The sequence below is a fragment of the Cicer arietinum genome, chromosome 1, assembly GCF_000331145.2.
Source record: "Cicer arietinum cultivar CDC Frontier isolate Library 1 chromosome 1, Cicar.CDCFrontier_v2.0, whole genome shotgun sequence".
Classification (NCBI taxonomy): domain Eukaryota; kingdom Viridiplantae; phylum Streptophyta; class Magnoliopsida; order Fabales; family Fabaceae; genus Cicer; species Cicer arietinum.
This window is the reverse complement of record NC_021160.2, coordinates 34,618,528-34,643,354: the sequence shown is the minus strand read 5'-3', so window position 1 is coordinate 34,643,354 and position 24,827 is coordinate 34,618,528. Positions and strand designations below refer to the sequence as shown.

Genomic DNA, 24,827 nt, shown 5'->3' with positions numbered 1-24,827 from the left:
TCAAACAATGAAGTGTTGGCAGAAATTTTTGTGGATGATGAAGGGGGTCTTGATGAAAGTATTTTGGTCTTTTTGGGAGTTGGAGTTTTGGAAACTGATTTTGCAGGAGGAGGTTGTGGTGTTGGTTCAACAGGAGGAGTGGTCTCTGAATCATCAGAGTTGATGACATGAATCGTGTTGTCCTGAGGGGTTGCCTTGTTGGTCGAAACGGCTCCAGACATGATTCTGGAGGAGCGCCTGGAAGGAGTGGAGGGGGAGGATTTTTTGACGATTTTTGGAGGAGTGGAGCTTTTGGATGGTTGAGATGAAGAAATGGTGTTCATGGAAGTTTCTTCAGATTGGTTTTCTTCATTATAGTCTGACTCAGTGCTTGAGTAGACATCTTGGTTTTTCTCAGGTTCTTGGCAGGATTTTTTACGTTTTACAGTCATCTTGATTCGAGCCATTGATGCAGGAAGGTGAGGGAAGAAACTGTTGAGTGATGAACGGTTTTCTGGGTAAAGGTTGATGAGAGAAAATGATAGAGGATGAGAAACAAATAGACGAGGACGGGAGTTGAGCAGATGAGAACGTGTGAGTAACCGTGAGAGAACGTGAGGAAACGCGAAGGGGACAACGATAATTAATGCGTCGTATCCTAGAGACCTAGTGTGATGATGGATTGGACATGTAACCGTTCTGCATTAAATGCATGGCGTGAAGCACGGAGGCATGCGCCACGCGTGCTGTCCAATGGGAGAGAGAGACGTGTGCTTTCTTCCTAGGTTGTCTGGTCACGTGAAATTACACCAATAAGGACATTCCGTCCTCTGGTGGGTTTCCTATCCTCTCAAGCCTAACTAAAAAAGTAAATACTTAAAAAGCAACAGATTTTTATATATATAAAAAATAAAAAATAGTATAAATAATAAAAAAAATAATAAGATAATAAAGAGCATCACAAGATAAATCAATTAACTTTAGACAAATTAATAATTGAAAGTTCATCCAAGATCTTTTTGAACCTATCCTCTTGAAGAGGTTTGGTAAAGATATCTGCTAATTGATTTTCAGTGTCAATAAAAATCAGTTCTAAATCCCCTTTTTGCACATGATCTCTTATAAAATGATGTTTAATTTCAATGTGCTTAGATCTAGAATGTTGAATGGGATTTTTAGAAAGATTTATTGCACTTGTATTATCACAGAGGATCATAATTTTTGTGTACCTTAGTGAGTAATCCTTAAGTTGATTTTTTATCCAAAGTAATTGTGAGCAACATTGAGCGGCTGGCTGATACATACTCTACTTCAGTGGTTGAAAGAGCAATGGTACTTTGTTTTTTGCATGACCAACTTATTAGGGATTTACCAAGAAATTGGCAAGCACCACTTGTGCTTTTTCTTTCAACTTTGTCTCCCGCGTAGTCGGCATCACAATATGCTATGAGGTCAAGATTGGAACATTTTTTGTACCATATTCCCAGATTTATAGTGCCAACGAGGTATCTAAAAATCCTTTTTACAGCTGTGAGATGAGATTCTTTAGGAAAGGATTGAAATCTTGCACAAAGACCGACTGAGCACCACTTGTGCTTTTTCTTTCAACTTTGTCTCCCGCGTAGTCGGCATCACAATAAGCTATAAGGTCAAGATTGGAACATTTCTTGTACCAAATTCCCAGATTTATAGTACCAACAAGGTATCTAAAAATCCTTTTTACAGCTGTGAGATGAGATTCTTTAGGAGAGGATTGAAACCTTGCACAAAGACCGACTGCAAAGACTATGTCCGGTCTACTTGCAGTTAAATACAGCAAGGATCCTATCATCCCTCTGTATTCCTTTTCAGAAATAGGAGTTCCTTCATCATCTTTGTGGAGTGAGGAGGATGGGTGCATTGGAGTTCCCATACTCTTGGCAGAACTCATGTTGTATTTTTTGAGCAAATCCTTGGTGTATTTTTCTTGTGAGATAAAAATACCATCCTCTCGTTGTTTGATTTGTAAACCAAGGAAGAATTTTAATTCCCCCATCATACTCATCTCAAACTCGCTTTGCATGAGATTTGAGAATTCTTCACACATTTTTTCATTTGTGGATCCAAATATAATGTCATCGACATATATTTGAACAATCAATAAATCTTTTTCAAGTGTTTTCTTGAAAAGAGTAGTATCAATCTGTCCTCTAATGAATCCATTTTCTTTTAGAAAAGAACTTAACCTCTCATACCAAGCTCTAGGAGCTTGCTTTAAACCGTAAAGAGCTTTAGAGAGTTTGAACACATGGTTTGGTCGTTTTTCATCCTCAAACCCAGGAGGTTGATGAACATACACTTCTTCATTTAAGAACCCATTCAAAAAGGCACTTTTCACATCCATTTGGAATAGTTTTATACCTTTATGAGTAGCATAAGCTAAGAGGATTCTTATTGCTTCAAGTCTTGCTACGGGTGCAAACGTTTCATCATAATCTATTCCTTCTTGTTGGTTGTACCCTTGTGCCACTAGTCTTGCTTTATTTCTAATGACTTCTCCATCCTCATTTAGTTTGTTTCTAAATATCCATTTAGTTCCAATCACCGATTTGTCCAGAGGATGGGGTACAAGATTCCATACCTTGTTTCTTTCAAATTGTGAGAGTTCTTCCATCATAGCTTCAACCCATGATTTGTCACCAATAGCTTGATCAATTGTCTTGGGTTCAACTTGTGATATCATGGCCATGTTGGAAGTATTTTCCCTTAGAGAGTTTCTGGTTCTCACACCATCTTCAGTATTCCCAATGACTAGATCTAGAGGATGATGCGTGACTGTTTTCCATCCTCTTGGAAGTTGTTGAGAGGTTGGATCAGACTCATCCTCTGCGTGAGGACCGGGTACTTGTGAGGATGTATTTTCATCTTCTTCATCCTTATCCTTTTTCTCTAAACACAAGTCATCAAACTCATCAAAAATAACATGCATGGATTCCTCCACAGTTTGAGTCCTAAGATTATATATTCTATAACCTTTTGACGTTGTGGAGTATCCTAGAAAAATTCCTTTATCGGATTTTGGATCAAACTTTCCCAAATTTTCTTTATTATTTAGAATGTAGCAATAACACCCAAATATGTGAAAATAGGAAATATTTGGTTTTCTCCCTTTCCATAATTCATATGGAGTTTTGTTCAAAATTTTTCTAATGGATGTACGATTTGAAATATAACAAGCGGTATTAATGGCTTCGGCCCAAAAATATTTTTCAATGTTGGCTTCATTTAAAATAGTTCTAGCCATTTCTTGTAAAGTTCTATTTTTCCTTTCAACAACCCCATTTTGTTGGGGAGTTCTTGGACAAGAAAAGTTGTGAGAAATACCATTTTCTTCACAAAGATTTTTAAAAGATTCATTTTCAAATTCACCTCCATGGTCACTTCTCACCGAGACAATTTTTGAACCTTTTTCATTTTGAATCTTTTTGCAAAAATGGTGGAATGCCTCAAAGGCTTCATCTTTGTGTTTTAAAAATAGAACCCAAGTAAAACGGGAAAAATCATCAACAAGTACAAAGCCATATCTTTTTCCACTAAGACTTGGAGTTTTGATAGGACCAAAGAGATCAATGTGAATGAGTTCAAGAGGATGATTTGTTGAAACAAAGTTTTTAGAGTGAAAACTACTTTTAACTTGTTTTCCTTTCACACAAGCTTCACAAACTTTGTCTTTTTCAAAATTAATTTTTGGAAGACCTTTTACTAATTCTAAATTTGCTAATTTAGAAATAGTGTTTAAGCTTGTGTGACCGGCTCGTTTGTGCCAAATCCATTTATCTTTTTCAATGGAAACAAAACAAGATTCAGTAGGTAAATCATCAAGATAAAGTTCATATAAATTCTTTTTTCTAAAACCGGAAAAGAAAACTCTACCCGAGGATGAGTGTTTAACCTCACATAGAGTTGGCTTAAAAATAACTTCAAAACCACTATCGCATAATTGACTAATGCTTAGCAAGTTATGTTTCAAGCCATCCACATATTGAACATTTTCAATTTTTGCAGAATTATTCTTACCAATAATACCTGTTCCTTTTATTTGAGCTTTATCATTATTACCAAATGTGACTGATCCTCCATCATTTATCTCCAATGATATGAAGCAGTGCTTATCTCCCGTCATATGCCTTGAGCAACCACTGTCCAAGTACCAAGGCTTTCTTTTGTTGATTAGAGGATGAACCTGTTTTAGAGTTTAAAAGAGACTTAGGTACCCATATAGCTTTGGGTCCTTGTTGGTTAGTTTTTCCTCTTTTGAGGATATTCCTTTTATGATGGCAAATAGAATCATGGTGCCCATGTTTACCACAGAATGAGCATGCTGCCTTTTCATTGTTAGCTTTCTTCTTAGCATGACAGATTTTGGAAGTATGCCCAAGTTTTTTGCAAAAGGTGCATTTAGGCCTATCCTCTCGTTTTTTAGGCAAGAAAAAGTTTTCATATAATTTTTGTTTTTGAGAGCTTTTAAAACCAATTCCAGCCTTGTCAAATATTCCAGATTGGGACCCCATTATCTTTTGAAATGTTTCTGTAGATTTGACAAAGTTGGAAATATCATTTTTTAGTTCCATAACCTCAGTTTTCAAAATTTCATTTTCTGTATCCTCGTCAAGAGGATGCGTTTCAAGAATTTTTTGTTTCTCAGAATTTTGAAAGTGAGATTGCTGCAACTCTTGAATGATTTTAACATATTCATCATTCTTTTTCTGTAGCTCTTCATTTTGTTTCTTTATCTCAACAAGTTGGGTTTTTTGAAACATGCATTTTTGAGATAAAGTGTATGAGTCATTTAAAAGGCTATCAAATTCAACTTCTAATTTTTCACAATTTGGACATAGATCAGAAATACTTACCTTGTCATTTTCTGATTTTGTCATGAGACATAGGTTGGCCTCTTCTTCCTTTTCTTGCTCTGAGGATTACTCATCACTATCATCCCAAGTGATCATCATGGATTTGTTTTTGTATGGGAATTTTCTGGAGTTCCTTTTGTTGAGAGGACACTCAGTTTTATAGTGTCTCATCTTGTTGCATCCATAACAGGTTATTTGACTTTTGTCAATTTTTTCTTTTTGAGGAGGTCCTCTATTCTGTCCTCTTCTGTTTAGCATCCTCTGGATTTTTCTGGAAATCAGAACGAGGTCATCCTCATCCTCAGACAGAGGATACTCTGCGCTTTCCTTTGTTATGACATCTTCATTCTTCTTGGAGCTTTCTGTTTGGCTGGTTTTTAGAGCAATCATTCTTCCCTTTTTGTTTGGTTTATCAGCCAATAACAATGGTTCATGAGCTCTTAGAGTTCCAACCAAATCTTCTAATTTCATGTTGGTCAAATCTCTTGCTTCTGTAATGGCAGTTACCCTTGGTCTCCATTCTTTTGGTAGACTCCTTAGAATTTTTCTTATCCTTTCTTGAACGGAGTATACCTTTCCAAGAGATCTCAAGTTATTCAATATGATGGTTAACCTTGAGAACATTTCATCAATAGTTTCATCCTCCTTCATTTCGAATAGTTCGAAATCCCTTACTCCCATATCTATCCTTGCTTCTTTTACATGACTTGATCCTTCATGATGAATTCTTAGAGTATCCCATAGCTCTTTAGCGTTTTTGCATTCTTCAACTCTGTCATACTCTTCCCTGCACAAAGCACACGTTAGAAATAAATGAGCTTTAGAGTTTAGGAGTACCTTTGCATTTTCATCAGCCGTCCATTGTGCTTGAGGTTTCTCATCGGAGGTTGCATCTGCGTTGTTGGTCCTGATGACATGATCTCCATTTTCCACCACAGACCACATGTTGTTGTCTTGTGATATGAGAAATAGCCTCATCTTGCCTTTCCAATGATAGTAATCTGTACCATCCAAGTAGGGAGGTCGGCTGGATGATCCTCCTTCAGGAATGTACTTAGCTTTTGACATATTTCTTTTTGGATCTTTTTCTCTTACACTGTTAGGTGTATTTTTTAGAGAACCTTGCTCTGATGCCAATTGTTGTATCTAAATATCACTAGAAGGGGGGGTTGAATAGGGATTTTGCTGTTAAAAACAATTTTTAAGTGTTTTAAAAACTATCCTCTTGCAGAGGATGGCTAGCTCGAGGATGGGGTTTTTAAATCGTTAGATCTAAGCTGAGTAAAAGAGTAGGAGCAGAATATGAGGGACACACACACAATTTTATACTGGTTCACCCAAAGATGGCTACGTCCAGTCCTCACACCCTTGTGAGATTTCACTAACTTTCAAAACAGATCAATCCTCAACCCGAGGATGATTACAACCGTGTATTATCAAGCTTCACCAAGCTTACAATCAATTTCCAAATATTTCCAAGCTTCACTCACTAGGAAATTACAAAGTAGAATGAGAGTGATTGATACTTAATACTTTCTCAAAAGATATACAAAGATATAGTGTAGGATCAAAGAAAGTAATAAGGGAGGATGTGATTTGCTTCTTGAAAGCTTTAAGATGCTTGATCTTTTTATGCAAGTGTGTTGTGTGTCTTCCAATGGAGAGCTTGTATGCATTTTATAGAGATCCAAGCCTTTGATGACCGTTGGAGCTCATTTTCAAAGGATCCAAGGTTTTCATCAAAATTACAGAACTGCCACTCAGCTTGTTAGGCTTAGGCAGAACCATCCTCTTGCAGCATAGTCTTTGATCTTGACATGTCCTTGCTTTTTCACTTTAATCAGAGTGCAAGGCTGTTTCTGAGCTGCATTTTTCGAAGTCTTTAAGGTCTAAGTTGGCTTCATCTTTTGAGGTGATGTGGACATGAGAGAAAAAGCCACTTTATGACATAGGACTGTCATACTCAGTCCAAGGATCAGATCTGGCAGCAACATGTGATCTTCCATTTTTGGCTTGTTTCAAGTTGCCTTTTGCTAACTTGACTTCCTTATGCATTAAAACGTGCAAGCCCATTAAATGATCAGATTTTGACATTTGCACATGCTTGATAGGTTGCTTTCACTTTTGCTAGCCTTTCCTTTACATACTAGATCTAGCCATATTCACCTTTTTCTTTTGACCCTTTGACTCTTGTTTTGAATGCTTTGTTTATTCATGTTTGACATTGATATACAATTGAATAAACACAATTATTCTGGTGAGAAATCCGATTGTCCAGATCTGGAGATATTGCAGCAATTTCCATCCTCGCGCATGCAGCAATTTCCATCCTCACGATGGTTTTCCATCCTCAGGCCAAAATCACTTTTTCCTTCTTTTTGCCTTAATAATTAATAACCTATTAACTTAAATGAATACACTCAAGAGCACATGTTAGTCATTAACCACAATCATAATCTCTTAAGTAATTTTGTTATCATTAAAATCATTTGAGAGATTTTATCTCAACAATAGGAACATATACCTTCTTTTGACATATCTCAATATTTGATAAATACAATTATAAATCTTGTACTTTTTTATATAGAAATATTTCATATCTATTATAATATATTAAAACAAACTCTCCAAAGTTATATCACACACTTCACTTATGTGTCACATCATAACATTTGTTTCCATATCAATTATATTTTTATGTGGCATCCTTCATATGTTTCTACAATTCATCTTACATCTTTTATTTCTCAATTTACATTTTGCATCTCACACATCATTATATATATTTGTTGAAAATCCGCACACAAAAACTCTTCATAAAAATAATGTTACTATCAAAACTCTTTATGAAAATAATTTTACTATCAAAGTTCATAATGAAAATAATTTTACTATTTTCTCACTTCAATCAATTTTTAGTGCTCTTCCATTTCAAACTTTGTATATTTATATTAGTTGGTAACCAAATACATCATATATTATGTTATCTCAAGAATCATCATTTCAATTAATTCTTAAACATTGGTGGATAACACAATTTAGATACAAAGTTTTATCGTTTACACAACATTAAATATTTCACAACTTCTCAATTCTCACCCAAGTATTAATGAAAAATGTGAGATTGTGTAACCTCTTGGTGACTTCCTCCGTCAAATTAGATCATTTTCTTTCTCCATTTAAATTTTATCTCTCTTCTATTTTTTTTATTTTTTTTATATGGTTCTAATCTAATATGGTTTCTCAATTCTCACCCCAAATATCAATGATAAATGTGACATTATGTAACATTTTTAGTGACTTTATAAACTGGGTCAAAGCTTATTTTTAGGTCATTTTATTTCACCATTTAATTTTACTCATCTTTTATGCTTCCTTTTTTTTTTACCTATGTATTTCAACTCTATTTTCATATTGACAACACATTTTCTTTTGGATACAAATCATTTGTTTTTCTTTAACTAAGAGTCTGTTGAACATTTTTTAATTCTTAAACCACAAAATGACATTTTCAATTCCTTTATTTTTTTTTTAGATTTTTAGTTCAACCATATATAATAGATATTTGAATATAACCAAGTACTACGATTCACTTTAGCCAAGAGATTACAATGTCAAATAGTTTAACAAGTTTGTTTTAGTAGCCACTCGGTCATAAATACTAACTAATGCATGTGTTTTGAATAAGATGAATTTGGTGAAAAAAAATAAACTCAAAAAACTAATTTTATCTCTAAAGAATAATCATTCTCTATAATTTTATGTCATAATTTTGCATACATCTCTATGACAATAAAAAACTTAACTAATATTACAAATTTAATTTCATATTAAATTATTATTAATTTCATATCAAATCATTATATTTAAATACATCATAATATTTTAATTACATTTTAATAATTAAAATGTAACAACCATCTTAAATGACCACAAAATATATAATAAAAACATAATCATCACAATTTAATTTCACGACTCTATGATTAAAACTAACAATAAAAAACAACTCTTATAACAAACTTTATTTCATATTAAATTACTCTTAGTAATTAATTACAGATAAATAGATCACAATATTTTAATTATATTTAAATAATTACAACATATCACTTTAAATGACCGTAAAGTATATAAAAACATAATCATCACAACTTAAAATCCAATAATCAATTACAAACACACAACCTTTTAAACAAAAATAAATAAATAATACTGAAACAAAAATATTTTTATAAAGATTAGCAATATAATTGATAAAACATTCAAATAATTTTAAATGCTTATTTATATATTAAAATAATCAATATATAACTTTTGTACCTTTTTATTATTATTATTATTATTATTATTATTATTATTATTATTATTATTATTATTATTATTATTATTATTATTATTATTATTATTATTATTATTATTATTATTATCACAACTTAAAATCCAATAATCAATTACAAACACACAACCTTTTAAACAAAAATAAATAAATAATACTGAAACAAAAATATTTTTATAAAGATTAGCAATATAATTGATAAAACATTCAAATAATTTTAAATGCTTATTTATATATTAAAATAATCAATACATAACTTTTGTACCTTTTTATTATTATTATTATTATTATTATTATTATTATTATTATTATTATTATTATTATTATTATTATTATTATTACTGCATCGACACATATATTTACCATGTATGTAATGCAAAAATAACAATTAGTTGATCTAATAAGTAATTTTGGTGTCTTTTTCTCTTAATAGTTATCCATGCATGTATTTAACCATGAGCATTTTTGAAACATCTTAAAATATGGCGGAAAAATGATACAATTTTATTAATTTCTACATAATTTATATACTTTTTTACACTCAGATAACTTATATACTTTAATAAAACTAGAGTCTTCGATTATCAATTATATAAATTTTTAATTAAATCATAGTTAATATTTTATGTCTATGAGGTGTCAATTAAATAATAAGATTTTTGATATTATAGACCCGAAACAATTGTAAAATGGTGATTAGTTCTACTTTGATTAATAATAATTTTTTCATCCCTAAAAAAATTGTTAAGTTTTTATTATTAAACTTTTGCAAAACGTTCATTTTATCATATTATTTCAGGAGTAAAAATATTTATTTAATTACAAACTCTACAATTTCTTCAATCTCATGTATTCTTCTTATAATCTTACCTATTTACAAAATTAATACATTAATAAATTATATATATCGTATTTAAAAAAATTTAAACCTCGTACAAAATGCGTGTAATATTCTAATAATATATTAAAATAGACTCTTAAATACTATTGTGACACATCATCTAATATTGTGCCATTTCATTCAATTATTGTCACCTCAACAAAAATCTCATGTGCCACATCTAAGCTTTCATCTTTCCTCTTTAAACACTTAAATATATAAATGACAACAATTTGTGGAAGTTATTATGTATCATATATTGCTTATGTTTATTTGGAAATTGAAAGACACTGACAGATACACTTTGTTCTCTATACAACTTTTCTATTTATAAGTTGTGTTATATTGATTGGTGACAATTTTGTTGTTGTTTGCATCTAATTTATGATTCTTTTTATGTTTATTTTACGTATTTTTAGATAAGCAAAATGTTTGAGATTTTTTATATTTTGTTAGTTTACATATTTGAGTTTTAATTCTATTTATAATTATAATATGTTATGATATATTTATGGTCAATTGTTGTGTATATACATTTGGTGCAAATATGTTTGATCAACTTGTGCTTATATTATATTATGAAGTATGCTATGTGTCGTCCAATATATTTTTTAGATATACGCCAAAATCTGTTATTAACACCAATACACCTCTTAAATTTTAATGATAGATAAGTAATGGAATATTATATGATAACAATGATTCTATCTTTCTCACCTCATCTTTAGAGACATAGAATCAAATAGTGTAGTCATACCTATCTAAGTGTAGCACATAACTCTATAAGTTTCCTTGTATAAAGAATAATACATACTTAATGTTATCCCATATTTTTTTGTTTCTACAATTGTTTGATTTTCTCTAACTAAATATTGCATAGTATCATCATAGTGAAAAAAAAAATCACGTTTTAATGCAAAAAATAGTTTATTTTTAATGAGATCTATAAAATATTTTATAGTTGTCTTTTAAAGTATTTATACACCAAATTTTATATGCAATTTTACTAAAACAATCTCAAAAACTAGGATGTTGTAATCTTACTGTTAATTTTGCTATATAAGTTTTTTTTTATACATATATATTATTCTACTCCTTCAAACAAACTAGGATGTTGTCATCTCACTATCAACGTATTAATTTTAACAGAATACTTGGTCCATCATATAGAGTATTAATGATTATTAGTTAATATATTGTTAGCTTTATACTTATTACTACATTTAAATGCACATATATTTTTTACATAATACTCTTTTTGATATACTTTTTCATAATATTTAATGAGTGAAATGTGATATAAGATATTGAATTACAAATCAGTTGATCAAATATTTAAATATTTTTTTAACAGTTTGAAATCTTATTCATTCAATAAAATATAACTAAAATTTTAACATATTAATTCAATGGGTAAAATTTAATCCATGAATTAGTTGCAATTAGGTTATATAAGACATTCTACACAAAATTCTCAAATGTGTGTTTTTAAATCCATATATAATAATTACTTAAATAAACTCACTTGAAAAAAATACTCTACAAACAAAATCAATAAATTATATTATTTTTAAAATTTTAAAATCTTATTCAGAATAATACTAATATATATATTCTAGTTTTGTTATTAAAATAGGAACAGTAGTCACAACATGTGTTAAACTTCAAGGTCAATTCAATTTAATTAGTTGAAAACAAAAATTAAATGGAAAAAGATGTTTGACCTTGTTCGTGATCAACCAATCTATGAAAGGAATTATTTGAAACAACATTAGAAACATGGGTCTTCAAAGTCTTATCTTGATCCTTCAAACACTCACTCTTAGTGATCTAAAAATCTCCAGTATCATGAAATAGGCTAAAACAACGAAAATGAATTATCAACAATATGAGAAAAACTGTGTAAATAAAAATAAAGTAATAGAAAAGAGCAGAGAAGAAAATGGATTGGAAACCCTCGGTTTTGCGCTAACACTCATTTCTCGTTGTTAAGTGTTATTGTAAACTATGGTTATTCTCAACTCTCACAACCATCAACATGCACCCAGGGTGGAATCTCCCATTCGTCTATGGCTTCTCGCGACCATACAACTCCCCTATGTGGGATTTTCTCTTCATTAGTACCTCTTATTAAGGTTTGAATTAAGAAACCCCAAAATACATTAAAAGTATGGAAAACAATTAATGTATCGTCATAGTGAGATGTGTAGAGATACAAAGAGAAAGATGTATTGAAATTAAAAGTAAGAAAAATAAATTGAAAATATGGAAAACAATGAATATATCCCCATAGTGTTATGGGAATAGGTATACATTGGATGAGATATGTGTATTGGAAATTGGAATAAAGAACAATGCATTGAAATAATAGAAAACCATTATTGTATTATTATATTGACATGTTCATTGATACATTGGGAAAGAAATCATGTATTGAAATTGGAAGAAAGAACAATTCATTGGAAATATAGAAATCAATTAATATATTTTCTAGAGAGATGTGCAGAGGTGCATTGGAAAAGAAAACATGTATTGGTGATTAATATATAATAATTCTTCATCATATGCACATTTTTCATTGTTTTTAGTCTTATGTATCTTTCATCATTAGTTAACTTAAGGAGTTGTTTGATATATTTGGTTAATTTTAATTTTTCATAGTTTTGCGTTGTTTCTTTGTTTTAGTGCAATGCTAAATTTTTGTGAGAAATCAATATGACCTACGAGAAGTATTTCAGCCATATCTAGAGTTGTAGATGTTCAATTGGAGTTAATCCAAGTGCAAATGAAATTAATATCGATAGCTACAACTTTCATGATGACACTAGAACCAAATTCAGACTCAAAATAGGAGAAAAATGCAGTAAATGTCAGACAATAGATGTTGTACGCCTAAAGCGCAAATGTTGCGTCTGAGGCGTATTTCTAAATCATTGATTCTGTCCAGGCAAACTTGGAGCGCAAATGTTGTGCCTGATGCACCTGACCCGCTGCTAAATGCTTAAAAACGCGTTTGATTGATCGTCTGTTTATACACAAAATAATAGTACTAATAATAAGATGACATTGTCATTGGAGATCCGACACCATCTACCTATTAATAGTAAAGACATATTACTTAAACACAAAATAACTTTATAAAATTCTACAATACACATGATTGAAAAATCATTTGCAAAGAGACTTTATATTTCTTTGTTCATGATATATACTATTTGACCGGTGCATTTTTTTTATGCCTTAAGATATCAATTTTAGTAAGGCAAATGCAGGAGATTACAAAAAGATTATAGAATAAGAGATCTTTCCTAGAAATAAAATTCAAACAAATATTATTGAAAAGATAAATTTATAAAACACTCTCTACATTTTTAGGGTTTGAAGATGAAGAAATTTTTAAGGTTTGGATCTAAATATAAGAATTTGCGATTTGAAGATGAAGAAATTGGGTTTAAAGATGAAGATTGTTAAATTGTTATTAAAAAATTTGGGTTTAAAGATGAAGATTGTTGAATTGTTATTAAAAAATTTAAGTTTGAAGATGAAGATTATTGAGTTTTTATTATTAAATTGGTTTATTGATTAATTAATTAATTTTAAGTTTTTTATTAAATGATTAACTAAAATAATAAATTGATGGTCACCATGTACCATTTCATATAAAATTAGTCATGTCCCAATTTGTTTACTAAAAAATATTCATAAATGATATTTTTAAAACTTATTAGAATTTAAAAGGGTATAAATCAAACCCAAAAAATTACATAAACTAAAATCAAAATGAAACATGTTTGTAAGGACCAAAAATATATTCAAACTGAAGAAAAATAATAAATATAAATGATAATTAAAATAGAAGTAATAATAACAATTTTGTGATATATTAAATTGTAATTATTATTTTAAGTGTTTGTCAAAAAAAAATTATCTTGAGTTGTTAATGAGCTCTAATTAAGAAAAAATGATTTAGGAGAATTGAAGCTCAAATTTACTTGAATAATATTTGATTATACTTAAAATTGAAGAGTTAAAGTAAAAAGTTGTACTCTCTTCGTTCTAAAATAATTGTTAAGGAATTAAGTATAAATTTTATTTTAAAAATATATTAGCAGTTGTGTTTTCAATTTCTTAAAAGATTAATTTTTTTATATTCTATTTGATGAACCAAAAAAATTGGAAAACTTGTGCTAAATGATTAATATTGTATCTTTGGAAAGTGTGTGCTAAATGGATAAATATTGTGATGCATGAAAGTGTTTTTTTAATATAAGACTAGTCTCCTACTACATCTTCTATACGGTGTTTTTAATGAAAAAATCATACTTGCAAAATATTATCGTATTGCCATTAATGAAAAGAGTGGCTTCTCCGCATATTTTTGGTTTTGATTTCAAGTATGAAAAAAGAAAAAGGTAAAAAGCGAAACATGTTTTATCAGTTCCGATTTTTTACTTTTAAAAACAGTAAATTAAAAACTGTTTTTAAAACAAAATTAGAAAATAGTATAGTCAAACAAGTTTTGAAACTTTTAAATTTTAGAAAGAAAAAAAATTGTTTTAAAAACAGAATTAAAAATTGTAGCATATTTTTATATTTCTAGATGAGGCTGATGAAATTGTTTTAATTTCATACTTCTAAATTTGAAACACTTTTATATTTTAATTTTTAAAAATTGTTTTATAAATTTGATTTAGAAAGAGGTTTTTAGTTTATGGGTAGATCTGATTGATTGTTGTTTAGATATGAGAGATTTTTGGAACTAAGAAGACAACAACATTCTGTTCTGAAATTTTGAGCAGCTCGATTATGAGTTGGTTTAGTGCTAAATTTTGATTTTGGCCCCAACAATGGACTTAGCTCAATAGATTGAGAAGGTTATGGACAAGTGTTGACGTTTCTTCTAGATTAGGCTAATGAAATGTGTGGGTGGGTTTGGTTGAATGAAGATCTGGAAATATGTGGTTGAAGATGATAAAATTAGGAGCTGAAAATAAAGATGATTCAATTTTTTATTAATTTATTTATTTACTAATTAATTAATTAGTTTTAAGTTTATAATTAAATAATTGTTATGAAATTAACTAGAGAGTAAGATACAGAATAAAATAGTTGAATGAGAGAAATATAGAAAGAAAAAAATATATAATATGTGTATTCTATCTCATAGAGAATACAATACAATCTCATATAACTCTTATTTCTATGACATAAGTTTTGAAATTTATAAGTACATGAATAATTACATTAAAATCAGGGAAACCACTAACAATTAGTATAGCTCATTAGCAAATAGTAAATCACTATGTATGTCATAGATATTAAAGAATGTAGAAGGCAAAAAGAGAATGAATATCTATTAATATAAAATATTGATAACACTTTCCCTTCAAATGTCTAGTAAGTCTTATTAAAATCTTACTAGTAAAAACTCAATTAAAAAAAATTTAGTGAAAGAAAAAAAGTAAAACATCATTTACGAGGGAACAACCTCGTTAAAAATCTTACTATAAAAATCCCATGAGACAAAACCATAGTGAAAGAAAATAATAGAGCAGTACACATTAGTACTAATTGCTCATGACGATAACTTTGTAGAAAGATATGTATTATCTTATTTGTTTTACTTTTCTTCAAATCAGTTGTGCATGCGATATTATCTTCACATTAAACTTGCAATAACCTCATTCTTATCTTCTTTGTATATATAGAATCATATATCTCAACAAAATTGTATCTTTGACTTGCCTCATGTAATAATAAAATGTTATTATAAAGACTAGACAAATAACTTATATATCTAAGGTAACAAAATATATGTTTGACTTTATTTTTATATCTTTGTGTGGTGAAGAATTGTATACTATTATCAGATTGACAACAACTAATATTTGTTCTTCATCATTTTCTCAAGTTCTAAAATGAACATTTGTTTGCGTCTAGTGACTTTAAAATCATTGTAGTACACAACAAATGTGATTTGTCAATATAGAACCATATTAGTATTTTTTTTTCTATATAAGCCTCATGATTTATTCAAATATTATTCTTCAAATATTCAATCAAAATAAATGTCTCCTTCGTACATATTTTCTCTCAAACTTTTTATTTAATCAATTTGAATTTGGAAGCTTTTTATGAGTTATGATAATATTTATATTAAATTCATTTCCAAATATTTCCCTTTGTACCTAATTTTTTTAGGGAGATTTCATATTTTTTCTAAGTTTCTCTTCTTCTTCCTACATTGGAATGGGTGGTTTTGGGTCATTTTTGACTCGGAATCACACACGTGCTTATGTTTCTTCAGTTTTAATCTAAATAAGTGGTTTCCACATAAATTAAATTTTTCTTTCGTGTTTTTTCTTCGTGATTTCATTGTTTCGAATTGACATTGTTTGATTTCTAGTCTTTAGTTCGGTATTTGTTTGATTTCTCATCTTATTGCGATGTTCATTTGATTTAAATTGACATATCAACTTTGATCAATTACTAATTAAAATTATGATTAAATCGTCAACGTTGTAGATCTAGGAGCATGAATATTATAATTATTTTAATTTTGTCAAATTATATGTAAACATTATATCATTTTATGTTATTAACTTGATATCTGTAAATATATTTGTAGATTTATTATTTTTTTTATCTTTAATTATAGGCTTAATTGCATTTTTGATCCCCCTATTTTCATTGAATTACAAAATTTGTCCCCCCCATTTTATTTCTTCTTAGTTTTGATCCTCCAAACAGAATTTTGGTCTAAAACCTGATGAAATGTCATTTTTTTTGTGTTTATTTAACCACACCATGTCTCAAGGTCTCGTGATGCAACAATTGTACCTAAGATCTATGATCATAAATAGTGTGGCGTGACTTAAAAAAAAGACATTTCATCAAATTTTGGACCAAAATTCTGTTAGGGGGACAAAAACTGAATAGAAATAAAATAGAAAGACTATTTTCGTAAATCAACTAAAATAGAAGATCAACAGTGCAATTAAACTTTAACTATATTTGTATCTAATATACTTTAACAATTTAAATAGATGAATATCAATTTTTTTTATTTAAATTCAACCTTAATTTAATTACGTTATTAACTTCTGAGAGGAGTTATAAGTAGGTAACCTTTGAGTACCACAAAAAGAAAAAAAGTAGGTAGTTGTTGTGGTCAAACACTGAGCCACCTCTCGAAGATTCACTCAAATAATTTTATATACTACTACTATCATCTTCTAATTCAACTTGTATACCATTTCTCTCCTTCCCCAAACCCAATCCACCATGACAATTCAAAGCGGCAGCACCAACCCTCCGCCACACATACTGGTGATTCCATTCCCAGCTCAAGGCCACATGATACCCCTCCTCGACCTAACTCACAAACTCGCCTCCACCAACAAAAACAACCTCACTATCACCATTCTCACCACCCCAAAAAACCAAACATTCCTAACCCCTCTTCTCAACTCCCACCCTTCAATAATCCACCCATTAATCCTCCCTTTCCCTTCTCACCCATTGATCCCCCCTGGTGTCGAAAACGCACAAGACATGCCAAACTCCATTCGTAACATAATGCTCGCTTTTTCAGATCTTCACCATCCTCTTCTCAATTGGTTCAACTCTCACCCTTCACCTCCTCACTACATCATCTCCGACATGTTCTGTGGTTGGGCACAACACCTCGCTTCCGAACTCAACATTCGAAGACTCGTTTTCTCCCCTTCAGCTGCTTTCGCCTTCTCCACCATGTGCTTCCTCTGGAAAAATCTCCCAACGCGTGTAAATTCCAAAGACCAAAACGAGGTAGTTTTCTATCACAATATTCCGAGTTCCCCAAAATACCCTTGGTGGCAAGTTTCTCCTATGTATCGTAGCTACGTTGCTGGGGATCCTGACTCGGATAAACTTAGAGATTGGTTTCTTTGTAATATTCAAAGCTGGGGACTAATTGTTAACTCGTTTGATGAGTTAGAAAAGCCTTATCTTGATTATCTGAAAACGGAATTGGATCATAATCGTGTGTGGGCGGTTGGACTGTTACTCCCTGTGGACAATTTCTCTGCTATGGCTATCCAAAGAGGTGGATCTAGTTCAATTTTAGTAAACGACGTCGTTTCATGGCTTGATAAACGACAAGATCGGAAAGTGGTTTACGTTTGTTTCGGTAGTCTAACTATTCTTACCAAGGATCAGACGGATGCTATTGCACGTGGGTTGTTGAAAAGTGGGGTCCATTTTATATGGTCAATAAAAGAAGGTGTAAGAAAAAACAACGAAAATGATAAAGAGGCTAACTGTGGTGTTCCTTTGGGTTTCGAAGATGCTGTTGTTGGTAGAGGACTTGTGATTAAGGGGTGGGCCCCACAGGTGTTAATACTGAGGCATAGGGCTGTGGGTGCGTTTTTGAGTCACTGTGGATGGAACTCGGTGTTGGAATCGGTGGTGGCTGGGGTATCGTTGATTGCGTGGCCAATGACCGCGGATCAATTTGTGGATGCGACGTTGGTTGTGGATGAATTGAAAGTGGGAAAGAAAGTGTGTGAAGGAGGAGAAAGTGTTCCCGACTCAGATGAGTTAGGTAGAGTTTTGGCAGAGTCGGTTAGTGGGAAAGGAGAGGAAATGTGTCGGGCGTTGAAATTGCAGCGAGCGGCGGCTGATGCTGTTAGAGAAGGTGGAAGCTCCGATAATAATTTGAGATGCCTGATGGAGCAGCTTGTTTTACAATAAAAACCTATGGTGATTAGTCTTTTAAAATATTTACTTAGAATAATCATAGTTTTAAATTTTAGTCTGTCTGTCTAAATTACAGTTGCTGGAGATATTAATTTTAATACCATGAGTGTAAGACCGTGCCGATGCACAGTCGCACGTCGTTAAGGTCATTAAATTAAGGTGGGAATTATAAAATTAAAATATACTTAAATTTAATATTTAGATTTAGACAAATAATGTGACCTGATAAAAACTTAAGATACTTAATTGATATAATAGTATTCATGTTTATTGATATACTTAAGTTACTATTTTATGTGTGCCTGTAATCATGGACAGATATATTGGAGGACAAACAAGGGCTGGGACAGATATAGGGGAGGACAAACAAGGGCTTGGAGAAAGTCTTATGTCATTATATTGGGCCCCTCCCTCTTCATCATGTGTGTTGTCATTATATGGAAATTACCAATTAAAGAATAAGAGGAGCTAGTCTTATAGTAAACGTAACACAACAGTTTTTTATTTCTTTGATTTAATATATAATAAAAAACGTTAACTTCGGTAAAAAAATAAATGCTAATCTTTAATTTAATATATAATAAATAATTATTATAATTATAATTAAATGGTTAAATTAAAATGATTAAATTATATTATAAATTTTAAAAAATACATTAAAATTTAAAAAAATACATCAAATTTGTTGCAAAAAATAATAATAACAATTAAATAAAAACAAAATTATATTAACAACATAAAAATGAAACAAAATATATTAAATTAACGATAAAAATACATCATATTTGAAAGAAAAAAAACATCAAAATTATATCGATGATGTCCACCTAAATAACCCCCAGTCCCACATCTAGGATGTCGTCGAATTCATCTAGCTCTCTAGCAGTGGTTCTAATCCACTTGCAACTTACATTGAGGAAAATGATCATAATCAATATGAATCACAACTTGTTCAGAGACCTAGGCGAGTTCGACAATATCCTATATGTGGGACTGATGGTCATTTAGGTGGACATCGTTGATATAAATTTGATGTTTTTTTTTTCCTCTTAAATATGATATTTTTTTATCGTTAATTTAATGTATTTCGTTTCATTTTTATGCTATTAATATAATTTTGTTTTTATTTAATTGTTATTATTTTTTTTACAACAAATTTGATGTATTTTTTTTATTTTAATGTATTTTTTTAAAATTTATAATATAATTTAATCATTTTAATTATAATAATTTTTAATTATAATTATAATAATTATTTATTATAATAAATAATAATTAAAATATAAAATTTATTTGTAATTTATTAATGTATTTTATTTTAATTTATTATTAATATTTTTATTTTTTAAATCATTAAATTACTTTTAATTTATTATCCTAATTAATAACAAATGTTAAAATATGAAGAAAAAAAAGGGTCAGCCAGAGGTCGTTCTCTGGGAAAGCGACCTCTTATTACGTTTTAAATTTTTTTCCTTCAGCTGGTCGCTTCCTGAGAAAGCGACTTCCTACTTTAAAAAAAAATATATAAGACATTTGTGTAAATAAAAAATAGAGTATTTTGAAATAAAAATTTAAACAAACGATATATATATCAAAAAGTCGAATTGTAAACTTCAATGCTTCTTAAAATATCAAAGGTGTGGATATCTTTTCTTCGAATATTGTTTCAATTGTGAGCAACATAGAGTTCAACTACTTTTTTTTTACTCTAGGTTCAACTACTTGAACATGAATAAAATTGAAAATATGATTCTTTTCGAGTTACTAAAGTTGACGATTACATTATGGTTTTAGAGACTTTCAAGATTGAAAATGATGTCTTAAATTTGAAGTTGATGGCTAGTTCATATATTTTGAAGGGTGTCTTAAATTCGAAGGAGTTGTATTGTAAGTTTGCAGAATGGTATTTATGAACATCCATGATGCAAATTAAAGGAAGAAACTCTCGTTGATGTTGAATATAAACTAGATGTACTATTAATAGCGAGGAGAAGTAGAAGTATTGTATCAATATAAAAATTTCAGTGTGATCTTTCTTTTTTCTTACCCTTTATAATATGTAGTTTTTAAATTCTGTTTGGTTTCAATTCTTTGTGATTGGATATTGTAAAATAGTTTTCTTTTTTGATATTAAATTTGTTCTTCATAAATTACGTTTTAGCCATTACAAAAAATATTTAATGATATAGAAAAATTTGTTTTTGAATGAATTCAATTATCATGAATTGTGTTGAAAAATTATTTTTCATTATATAGGTTTTTATGCAATAAGTGGCATTTATTGTGTATTACTTCATTGGAAAAATTGATTGGTTGAATTATAACTTGAACTTAAGTTCCAACATTGAATCAATTAATCAATTTTCTGTTTGTGTAAATCTTAATCAATCTTGCTGAAATTTGTCAATGCTAGTTTCCTATACATTTTATTCAATTCAATAGCTACACTCACTATTTTAAAACAAAATATTTTTGCGCAAAAACTCTAAAAGATATTGTCTTTTAACCTCCTGTTTCTAACACAAAAACTTTGAAAAATAATACGTCTTTTAACTATCTATTTCTAGAGTCTTAACTCCATGTCGTATACCAGACAAATATTTTTTTTATGTGTTTGAGAGTAAAGTGATGTATCTTATAGAGTGTGTTTGTGTTTTGTGATGGAAAAATGATTCTTCAACATGTAAATGCATTTTGTGAATAGCTTGGAAGTGGAAGAAAATCTAATGAATTTTTATGGGGACTAAATGTAAGTCAGTGAGAGGATACCTGATTAAACCATGATAAATTTTAGTATTTTCTTCTCCCTTTATCTCTTTAATTGCTCTGTTTTGGTTGATTGTTGGTTGTTTCAATGAACAAATATTAGTTATGTTCTACTAATCGTACTCTCAAGTAGTGGTATTTTTAATTTTAAAAAATTGTTCTAATAGACATTTATGTTATGGTGTTGTCACTCGTATAAAAAATATATTTGTAAAGTTTGGTCACTTTAAATTATCCTCATGTCCACCGTAAAGTCAATCAAATTGCAGAGGTTTTTGCTAAATTTAGTCATTCTTCTTCTCAGACTAATCATGTTTTTGATATTATTCCTGATTTTTCTTGTCTCGCCGTGTTGATTGATAAAAGTTTGAGTGTATTTCCTAAGGACTTAAAGTTGTTTCTTTTTGTTCTTTTGGAGTTTGACCCCTCATTAAAAAAAAATCTTTAGTTTATTCATTTGGTTTTGATATGTTTCTGTTGCAATTTTGGTTTTAATCGTTTCCAATTGTTTTGCAAATGGGGAAAAGTCTTTGTTTTGCAAAATTTGCAAGACTCTAGAATCAATCAATGTGGTCTCATGTATTACGGGTCACTAACAAATATATAAAGAAATTAGTTTATATTATTTATATAAAAGTTTTGTATTGTCAACACATCACAACTATTCATAGACGTGATTTTAGAAGTAGTTATAATAAAAGTCAAACATCTCTAATGATTTATCGGTTGCGATTAATTGACGATGTAAAAACTTTATACACTATCAACCAATTTAACTTTGATACACTATCATCACATCACAATCATTCATAGTAAAAGTCAAATATTTTTAATAATCTAACAATATTAATTGACGAAGTAAAAACTTTATACACTAACACTTGGTTGAACGAATCATGATTTAGCCGATTTAACCTTGATTGATTTAAACTATATCTCCATGGAATTTTACTAATAGACAAGTGGCTAATTCCCAATTCAATCGTAAAATTGTACAAACACATTACAACTTTTTAAAATACTAGTATGAACACATTACAACTGAGTAAAAAAAATTGATGAATGTCTTTATTATCATTATATATATGGTGGTACATTTTGCAAATTGTACAAACACAATGCAACAAAAAATAAAGTGAGAAAATCTCAAAACAAAACTAGAGACATCGACTAATTATACCATGATTTGCACCTAGAGCCACAATTATTTCATTGAAGTATTACTTCAGTATAAAAGCATACTTTCGATCTATAAAGTTCACTTCAAGCAAGGACAAAATGTAAAAAAGAAAAATATAAATTAAGGTGTAGTAGCACAATGGGGTGCAAAAAGTCATCCCTACCCATTTCGTAGTTCCTAAAATTGAAACGAACCCGCACCAAATAATCGCTCCATTAAAATAAAAAAAAACAGCATCTTCATTTCATTCCCCCTCCCGCCAACTCCTTAAAAGACAAACCTCATTTGGCGCCCTAAACGATTCACTACTTTTGCCATTCAGATTCAATTTCTTCCCCATTCTTCTCGAAACCAAACCCTTACTCCTTCCTTATAGTTCAACCGGAAAAAACCTAACCCGTTTCTGTAAAAAGTCGCCATGAAGGTCCGATCGGTAAAAATGCGGGAGGCCCACACCCAAAAAGGCGGCCGTGCTTCCTTCTGCTCGGTTGTATGGGACCAGCAAGCCCAACATCTCGTCACTGCCTTCTCTTCCGGTGTTTCCGTTTCCATTCACAACCCTCTTCTTCCTTCCGCCGCTCCTAAGATCCTACGCCACCACCGTGACGGCGTCACCGCCTTGGCTCTTAGCCCCAATTCCACTTGCCTTGCTTCTGGATCCGTTGATCACTCCGTTAAACTCTACAAGTTTCCCGGTATTCTTCTACTCATTTAACTTTTTCTATTCTTATTGTGTCTCAGTGTCTGTGTGGGTTTTTGTTATTTATCCTTTCTCTATTGGGGTTTATTGTTATTCCAAACCCCTGCTTTTTTAGGATGTATAATTGAAATTCTGGAACAAAATTGGTGTTTCATTGTTTTGATTTGTATTTATCTTTATTAAGACTAGTTATGTAATTTGATTTTTTGTTAATTCTTTATTCTTGTTGTTTATTGAACTTAATTTAGATAAATCATTGAAATCCGATATTTTATGCGCTTGGTTTTTAATTGTTTACATTGCGTAAGTGTTTTGGACCAGTGCTATGTCAATTTACTATATCTCAAGTGAATGGTCAATTTTTAATAATTGTTTTAAATTTTAATTTTACTTCTTTAATTCTATCGAACCTTGTATAATTAAGCCAATGAGTTTCAGTAATTTTATGTGTTTGATTTCTAATTCTTTACACTTAAAAGTCAGCTCAACCGATTGGACTTAGTACAAAATTTTCCAGGGTTTTCTTTTCACTGAAGTATTATGGATCACTACCATGCCAATTACTATATTTCAAGTGAATCCTCATTTTTCTTATTAATGTTTCAAATTTTAAGAGACGCATGTTTCAATCATTTAAAGACTTTTTCAAGCAAGGGTCACGATGATTTGGTAAAGACTGTTGTGGTTGAGTTGCTGATGTACATTTTTCAAGTTAATATGATCTTAGGGTTGATTGTTGGCACTTTGCAGGTGGAGAGTTCGAGACAAATATTACGAGGTTCACACTTCCAATACGTTTGCTAGCATTTAACAAGAAAGGAAGCATGTTAGCAGCTGCAGGTGATGATGAAGGTATCAAGCTCATAAACACAGTTGATGGCTCCATTGCCAGAGTTCTCAAAGGGCACAGAGGACCCGTCACTGGCTTAGCTTTCGACCCTAACGGTGAATACTTAGCATCTCTGGACTCAACCGGAACCGTTATCATCTGGGAACTCCACTCAGGGAAAAACCTTCACAACCTCAAAGGCATAGCTCCTGACACTGGGGTAGATATTTCAACCATGAATGTTCTTTGTTGGAGTCCTGATGGTGAAACTTTAGCCATTCCGGGGTTGAGAAACGATGTCGTTATGTATGATAGGGACACGGCTGAGAGGTTGTTCTCTCTGAGAGGGGATCACAATCAGCCTATATGTTTTTTGTGCTGGTCACCGAATGGCAAGTATATTGCTACCTCTGGTTTAGATAAGCAGATTCTTATATGGGATGTTGATAGGAAGCAGGATATTGACAGACAGAAGTTTGATGAAAGAGGGTGTTGCATGGCTTGGAAGCCAATTGGGGAT

General features: G+C 30.5%; 2 protein-coding genes across 2 annotated transcripts in view; both read left to right on the top strand.

Annotated features, from left to right (window-relative positions):
* Positions 1-17,252: 17,252 nt before the first annotated feature.
* UGT89B5 (flavonol 3-O-glucosyltransferase UGT89B1) lies at positions 17,253-19,313 on the top strand. Its single transcript, XM_004516804.4, has 2 exons — positions 17,253-18,832; positions 19,148-19,313. The coding sequence occupies exon 1, from the start codon at positions 17,375-17,377 to the stop codon at positions 18,821-18,823; it is 1,449 nt and encodes a 482-aa protein (XP_004516861.1). The 5' UTR covers positions 17,253-17,374; the 3' UTR covers positions 18,824-18,832; positions 19,148-19,313.
* A 3,609-nt stretch (positions 19,314-22,922) lies between these two features.
* LOC101508348 (protein ENHANCER OF LHP1 1) overlaps positions 22,923-24,827 on the top strand; it is a 5,886-nt gene continuing 3,981 nt past the window's right edge. Inside the window, exons 1-2 of the mRNA XM_073364878.1 lie at positions 22,923-23,473; positions 24,229-24,796. Of these exons, the coding sequence (XP_073220979.1) occupies positions 23,197-23,473; positions 24,229-24,796 (845 nt within the window). The 5' untranslated portion in view covers positions 22,923-23,196. The remainder of the gene's footprint in view (positions 23,474-24,228; positions 24,797-24,827) is intronic.